Source organism: Poecilia mexicana, unplaced genomic scaffold (genome assembly GCF_051168715.1).
Source record: "Poecilia mexicana isolate PSO_F unplaced genomic scaffold, ASM5116871v1 scaffold_10, whole genome shotgun sequence".
In the NCBI taxonomy this organism is placed as follows: domain Eukaryota; kingdom Metazoa; phylum Chordata; class Actinopteri; order Cyprinodontiformes; family Poeciliidae; genus Poecilia; species Poecilia mexicana.
Genome location: NW_028263379.1, coordinates 22,060,690 through 22,068,384, shown reverse-complemented (window position 1 = coordinate 22,068,384; position 7,695 = coordinate 22,060,690). Strand labels below are relative to the sequence as shown.

Here is a 7,695-nt window from a genome sequence, read left to right as displayed (position 1 = left end):
TTCCTTTTGTGATCCACTGTTCATTTTTTTGATTGCTTTTCCTGTTATATTGTTTGATTGGGCAGTGCTTGTTATATAATATTTTAAATGTTTTTAAAAATTCTTCATATACTAAATTCACATCATTCATTTTATATATTAATCTCCAATCGTAGGCCAACAACTCAGCTTCTAGAGCTTTTAGTGTCTCTTCAGACGTAACCCGTCTGTAATGCGTCTCTATTTTTTGATCGTCTGTTTTGCACTTATAGTCGTAGACTATGAACACTGGTAAGTGATCAGTTATGTCATTCATTAATATTCCACTAGTTAAATTATTTTCCAGCACATTTGTAAAAATATTATCAATTAAGGTAGCGCAGTGCGATGTAATGCGACTGGGCCTGGTGATTTTAGGATACAGGCTTAAACTGAACATGGTGTTAATAAATTCTTCAGTCATTCTATGTTTATTTGGATTGAGAAGGTCAATATTGAAATCCCCACAGAAAAATGTTATTTTTTGATTAATTGTTATAAATTTTTCTTCTATCCAGTTGTTGAGTACTTCAATGTTTGATCCAGGGGCTCTATAAATGCAACTCACTAAGACATTTTTCCTTTTTTCCACGAGTATTTCTATAGTCACACATTCAAACATGTTGTCCATCACAGTTGACATTGTTTCGATCAACTTATAATTAATCTTCTTGTCAACATATAAAGCTACTCCCCCTCCATTTTTGTTTTCTCTGTTCTTACAAACCATTTCATAACCATTTATTTCAAAATCTATGCCCTTATCACTATTGAGCCAAGTTTCTGATAAGGCAATAACATTGAAGGTCTGTGAAAGTTGTTGGAGGTATTGTTTGATGCTGTCAAAATTTGCATAAAGGCTTCTGCTATTAAAGTGAATTATTGACAGCTTTTGTTCTGTTTTAATGCTGTTGTTGAACTGATCATCGCTGTAATAGTGACAACTATCATTGCTGACATTATAGAAGTTATCAGGATCAATGTCAGTTTCAATATCTTGCTGATGATAGTTTCTGTGTTGGAATACTGGTAGCTCTATATCCTCATAGGCCGTGATCTGTTTCATGTTTCTCTTTCAGAAGTGAACGTCAGCTATGTCTGGCTGTCTGTCATACATTGTTGGATAATTTAGGGGTACTAGTACGTGGATGGGTGATCAACTTATCATAACGTAGGTAAGCGATGTCCCCTCTTTGACGTGCTGCTTTTAAGTCCGGCATTAGTTCCGCCCTCCTTTTCCTTACTGCATCCGTGAAGTCTTCGTTAATGAAAATCTTAGATCCCTTAAGTGCCTTGGTGCTCTGCAGAATAGTTGATCTGTCCTTGTATCGTAAAAATTTGACAACAATGGGCCTGGGTCTGTCTCCTCTATGTTTACCGGTGCGGTGAGCTCTCTCAATATCAACCTTATGTTGAAAGTTTAGCTTTTCATTTAAAATAGTTTTCACTTTCTCCTCAGTCTCAGCCCAAGTCTCATTTGGTGATTCAGTAATTCCATCAAAAACCAGATTGTTTCTCCTTGATTGCCCCTCAAGGTACTCCATTTTATCAGTGATAGTCATCATACCCTCACATACTTTAAATATGTCTGACTGCACCGTGTCACTTCGGTTCTTGTGCTTAGCACTTTCTACTTTAATGTCGTCAATATCTTTCTGTGTAAATTGCAGGCTGGTTTTAATGTCCTGTAGTTCTCGTGTCATTGCGTCCATTCTGGTGTTAGTAGTGTCCACAATGATTTTAACAAAACCCTTAAAATTGTCCTGTTGTTGTTGGAGTAACTCCATATACATTTGCTTTTGCTGGCTCAGCAACTCTTTGACTTGCGTGAGTGATACATAGTCCTCATCTTGTCTCCCGTCGGTCTTGGATCCTTTTGGAGGCATTATTTCGCTTCTTTTTGCCTGTCGCTTCCTTAAGGCTCCTACTCAGCAGTTGGAGGCCACTGCGCTGTCTCTCTCGGCTTGCTGTCAATCCAACGTATCGTTTTCCACTGGTTTTGTCCTCTGTTAGGTCGGTTAACTGCCGGACGTTGGCCTCGTCCCGGTTAGCAGCCGCGATGTTAGCAAGCTAGCCGCAGCAAGCTAGCCGCACTGTCGCTCTGTGAACACAGACACCCTGGGCCAGACGCGTTGTCCAAGAACAGCCGATCTCTCGCTGTTCAGCTGACTGTGGTGGATAGCGGTACTTACGGACAAGGCAGAGTTTTACCTCTGCCTGCTGTCAATCCAACGCGTCGTTTTCCACTGGTTGTTTTCTCGGTTAGGTCGGTTAGCTGCCGGGCGTTGGCCTCGTCCCGGTTAGCAGCCACGATGTTAGCAAGCTAGCCGCAGCAAGCTAGCCGCACTGTCGCTCTGTGAACACAGACACCCTGGGCCAGACGCGTTGTCCAAGAACAGCCGATCTCTCGCTGTTCAGCTGACTGTGGTGGATAGCGGTACTTACGGACAAGGCAGAGTTTTACCTCTGCCTGCTGTCAATCCAACGCGTCGTTTTCCACTCCAACGCGTCGTTTTCCACTGTTACCAGAATGTTTTACATAACCTTTATACTTTTGGCTGTCTGAGGACACATTTTGAATATTAAACCAGGTGTTATGATCAGTAACTCAGTACTTGAGTAGTTTACCAAATACTTTTTACACTTGGTTAATTAAACGTGTTTAAGGTATGCTACTCTGATTGGAGTACAGTTTTGGGGCACTCTAACCGACTTCTATGCGTGAACGATTGCTCTATGGATCACTTTTTAAAAACAAAAAACACCACCATAAAATAATGTCTATCACTGCAGCGGACGTCCCACCCCATGAGAGTAGGGCGACGCGCCGTGGGGAGCATCCCTTATTTTTATTTCTGAAAGGTGGCAACCCTAGTTTCACCTCATCTGCCCTCATAAAAGCTTTTGATTTTTCACTCTTCAGCGTGAATCAGCGTCGGATTCCTTGCTTTAATATCTTGATTCACGTCTAGTTCGTTGCTCTTCTAGGGTATGTTTAGGTTTAGAACTTCCTGTTGTTTTATTTGAAAAGCAAAAGTTTTTGTAAAAGAGAGAAGGGCGCCTCTCAGTGGCAACCAAGATGAAGTACATCTATTGTGCCTCATTTATTTAAGTTTGACTTGACTTTTTCTAAAAAAGAAAATGAGTTATTAGTTACATTAAGCTCATTGGACCATTATCTACCCCCACAGCAGATGAACAGAAAACACTTTTTATTGCCATTATTATTATTTATACCCCAATATCCAGTCATTAGCATGAAGGAGTCAGAATGTTTTCTCTTCGCCGTTATTATTAGCTGTGCTTCATTTCTAATGTCTTCAAATTTTGCCTTCCTAAACTGGCATCTTCTATTTGGTAATTTTCCCAAAACATATTTTAAGTTCTGTTTTATAAGTTGTTTTATATTTAAATACTTTCAAAGTTTTTTAGAAAGACATTTTAACACTTTTAAATGTTAGGAATAGCACTTGAAGAAATGGCAACGCATGAATCAGACAGTCTTTTCTTAGCTGAAACCCGCAGTGTACAGCAATATTTTCTTTCAGTGCTTACAGCATGCACCCAACAGGAGGTGTTAATTCCGTTGCCGAACATAAACAAAGTAAGTCAATTTGCTTGGGTGCTTTTGGATGAATGAATAAATGAGAGTTTTTTTTTCCTTTGATAATTCTTTAATTTCCTTTAATTTTAATGAAGTAACATATCACAATCAATATAAACTTTGGACAATAGTATTTCAAATCTCAGTGTCAAACTGTTCAATTATTGGATGTATAATTGGTGCTGTGATCCGATTCTGCTACATCCTTCTGACAAAGGAAAGAGTGTTTTTCTCCGGAAGAACTCTCTTTGCAGTTGGTCAGGCATGTATAGGTAGGTGTACAATAGAAATATTAGCATCATGCTAAAACATTAAAATGATGTTAGAAGTCAGGATTAATTTGGGAAAAATCAGTAATTAACATGTTAGAGATATTCCTTAGTTTCTATACATGTCCTGTTAAAGCTGAGAAATTCACACGGTACACTCTGTAATTTCATCAGTTCTGCAAATTCAAACCTCAAAACTCATGACCGACTCATTTGAGTGACGCTGACCGTCTGCTTGTGGCTTGGTTTAATGTCGTAACTTTATTTCTCTTGCTTTGAGAAGCTGGAGCAACCGTTGTCTGTCATTCGTCTTCCCAAGGAGACATGTTGGATCCCGCATAGCTAGATCCTCCCACTCACCCTCTTAAAAGTCACACTGTTTTCTCCAGGAGTTACACAAGTCTGAACCGTGCAGAAAAAAAAAAAGAGTCTGGGGTTATTTTATGACAATCTATAACTCATGTTCATCTGATTGAGGGCTTAAATCACTTTTAGAGTTTCAAAACCTCCTCTCACCATTTCTAGTTTATCATTAACAATCTCTGCGGTGAAGAAATATTCTGGAAACTGCAGAGACAACTTCCCATCATTAATTTTTGCAGTGCCCTGCAGGTCACAAAGATCAGTGTCTCAAATTAAATCAATCAATTCTTTCCAATTTTTCAGCCTAGCGAAAGTGACTTACCTTAAATTTTTCACCTTTCATCGACTCCATCTCACACTCCTTATTCAATGTGAAACTGGTGGTCCAGCTCCAGCCAGGGATGCTTTGTGTCCAGGCGAAGTTGTCGCCATCCTGAACCACCTCAGTCACCACTTTGTGTTCTGTCTTAGCCGTCTGAAGCCCTGTGGTGGAGAAATCCATTGTCCAATGAAAAATAATTCAGCGTTTGAATAAATCATTGCTCACTGAATCAATGTCCAAATGAAGACATCTTTTTACCAATTGCTTCCAAAAACTCGTCATAGTTCATCTGAGTCTCAAGCTGGTATTTCCCTGCAAACGCCATGCTGCTGACTGTGAACAGAGGAGCCGCGGAAAGAGTTTATGAGTCAACGAAGGAGGGGCAGGCCTTTTTTAAACCTGCCTCTTCCTCTCCTGTGACGCTCTGGGAGTTGCATGAAAAATGTTAGTTATTTTCGCAAGAGATGAGTGTCTTGTTGTGTTAAGAGAAGGGACGTCATTGCTCCGGTTAGAATCCGGTTATTCAACCATTTTATGATGGAGATCTGGGGAGCAAGTTAAAGCCTGCTTGGAGTTGTGAAAGAGGCTGAGAGGAACTGCTGTGGTCATTTGGCATGTGAGAAAGAATGGCAGAAACCCCTATGACTGAGACTTTAAGGCCACTTTCAAGCACATTGGTTATCAGAGTATGTTTGTTTGATGAAGGTTTTCTTATTAGATCCCAGATTAGCAAGCAATTGGTAGTTCAACACTGAATTCTGGTCAAAAAGGTTGATTTATGGTTGAGGTAGACGATGAACGGTGGATTAACCATCAATCAATCATCCAATTCTAGCCAAGTTTTCAATGCTGATGAGATGTAATTGGATCAATGTTGTTTTCTGGTTGAATTCTAATTATTGAAATGCCAACTTCTGATCAATGTTCAATCAATGTCTGCTGTTTGTCGCACCCCTTCTCTGCCTCTCCTCCACTTTGAGCGCTTGGTGACAGCATTTTATTATTGAGAGGGGGTTTATCACGTTTTAAATCAAGCACCATATTGAGAACAGTGGGTTATGATTCCTTTCTGTTTGCATGTTTGTGTTGACTTGACACAAAAACATCTGCAAGTCAATACAAGGAGTGGACTGGAATATTACTACTTGTGTGGGATCCTTATCAGCATGTGGACATTTTTGAATGAATTTAATCAACTTATTTGGAAATGTTTGTGATTAATGGAAAATTGAACCAGTTATTTAATGGAAGTTTATCCTGTATATTGTAAATCATTTTTACAGCTACAATACAAATCACCTTTTGCACCATTTTTCTGTCTCTGGTGTGTTAAATACAACCATGTTCCTCCCTGAGTTTCAGCTTTAGCTGGTTGGTTCAGAGTTCTGCATCCCGACCTCTGATGGAAACTTCAAAAAGAGAAACAGCATTGTTAACAACTCTCCAGTGACTTCCTGTTTGCAGTGCAGAATGCATTTAAAATAATGTTTGTGAGGCTGATGAGGTCTAAGTGGAAATAAAGGGATCTGTATTTTAAAAAAGGTTTATAAATGAATTATTTGAAGAGCCATTTTCCGTTGCAGTACAGCTTCAAGTCTCTTAGTGTATCGTTTGACCTTCTTTTGCACAAATCAACAAAAATGTCTGCCCATTTTTCTTTACCAAGTTCCTCCAGCTCTGTCAGATTGGACGGATGAATATACTATGAAACTATACTAATTACTCCTGTTCAGGGTGATATGAACAATTGATATAATTCAGGTCAAAAAGGTGCAACTTTGTCCATCTGACTAGAGCACAGGTGTCAAACTCCAAGCCTGGAGGGCCACTGCCCTGCAACTTTTAGATGTGCCTCTGCTGCACCACACCTGAATAGAATAATTAGGTCATTAGCAAGGTTCTGGAGAACTTGTCTACACAAGAAGGAGGTAATTAAGCCATTTCATTCCAGTGCTTTGTACCTGTGGCACATAAAAAAAACTGCAGCACACCACCCCTTAAGGACTGGAGTTTGAGCATGTTTTCCAATACCTGGCTTTCTGATGTTCCTGGTTTTAGCCACTGCTCCAGTTTGGGGGTGACTGCCCCGAGGGCCCCGATGACCACAGGCACCACTGTGGTCTTCACCTTCCAGGCCTTCTCCATTTCCTCTCTGAGGCCCTGGTATTTCTCAAGTTTCTCACGCTCCTTTTTCCTGATGTTGTGGTCACTTGGTATTGCTACATCCACCACAACAGCTTTCCTCTGTTCTTTATCCACCACCACAATGTCCGGTTGGTTCGCCATTACCATCTTGTCTGTCTGGATCTGGAAGTCCCACAGGATCTTAGCTCGGTCATTCTCCACCACCTTTGGGGGTGTTCCCCACTTTGATCTCAGGGCTTCCAGTCCATTTTCTGCACAGATGTTTCTGTATACTATGCTATATATACACTATTATAGTATATATTCTGTACACTAGCTATCTCTCTCTCTCTCTCCCTCTCTCTCTATATATATATTTTACTTTTCTTAAATAGTTACTTTTGTTTTGTTACTCTTGAAAAGACAATATTTGTATCACTTCCTGACAACATTCACCCACAAGAGCTACAGATCTACATTCCCCCTGTGTTAAAGTGGGGGAGCGGTATCTGATGGGTGATTTTTGGCCATCACGATGCATTTCCCCACTTTAACTCAGGGAGAATGGTATTTGATGGGTGACTGAGCATTAAGAGGCATTCTCCCAGTTTCAGGTTGCATAATTCCCAACTGTATAAGTGTGTGTGTGTGTGTGTGTGTGTGTGTGTGTGTGTGTGTGTGTGTGTGTGTGTGTGTCTGATGAGAGCTGTTGGAGATGATCCTTTCTCCAGCTAGTTTCATAATATTTGCGGTTCAAGAAGAGTCAGTGAGCTGAATTCATGAATTCCATTTATTAAGACCAAAATGCAGCGCTGGTTCATCATCATCATCATCATCATCATCATCATCACGTTTTCCTTATGGGAAAACACAGCAAAATGGCACATAACAGTTTCTGATTTCTTTTATGGATCTCTATGTAAGTTACGCCATGCATGTACGAGCATGTAAGTAGCTAAAAGAGAGAGAGGAAAACATAATTATTTATTCCCAAC

The 7,695-nt window shown here is 40.1% G+C and overlaps 1 protein-coding gene across 1 annotated transcript; it reads right to left on the bottom strand.

Annotated features, from left to right (window-relative positions):
- Positions 1–3,669: 3,669 nt before the first annotated feature.
- On the bottom strand, positions 3,670–4,989 carry LOC106928367 (gastrotropin). The gene is made up of 4 exons (XM_015004594.2): positions 4,835–4,989; positions 4,577–4,737; positions 4,408–4,497; positions 3,670–4,293 (listed from the first exon to the last, which is right to left on the bottom strand). Exons 1-4 carry the CDS (start codon positions 4,899–4,901, stop codon positions 4,234–4,236), a joined length of 378 nt encoding a protein of 125 aa, XP_014860080.2. The 5' UTR covers positions 4,902–4,989; the 3' UTR covers positions 3,670–4,233.
- Positions 4,990–7,695: the final 2,706 nt, after the last annotated feature.

Excerpts from the sequence above, each read along its gene's own strand:
- LOC106928367 (XM_015004594.2), bottom strand. The coding sequence starts at position 4,901 with ATGGCGTTTGCAGGGAAATACCAGCTTGAGACTCAGATGAACTATGAC. Across the intron at positions 4,498-4,576 it reads TGAAAGGTGAAAAATTTAAG|GGCACTGCAAAAATTAATGA; the intron begins GTAAGTCACTTT and ends TGTGACCTGCAG. Across the intron at positions 4,294-4,407 it reads TTAATGATAAACTAGAAATG|ACTTGTGTAACTCCTGGAGA; the intron begins GTGAGAGGAGGT and ends TGCACGGTTCAG.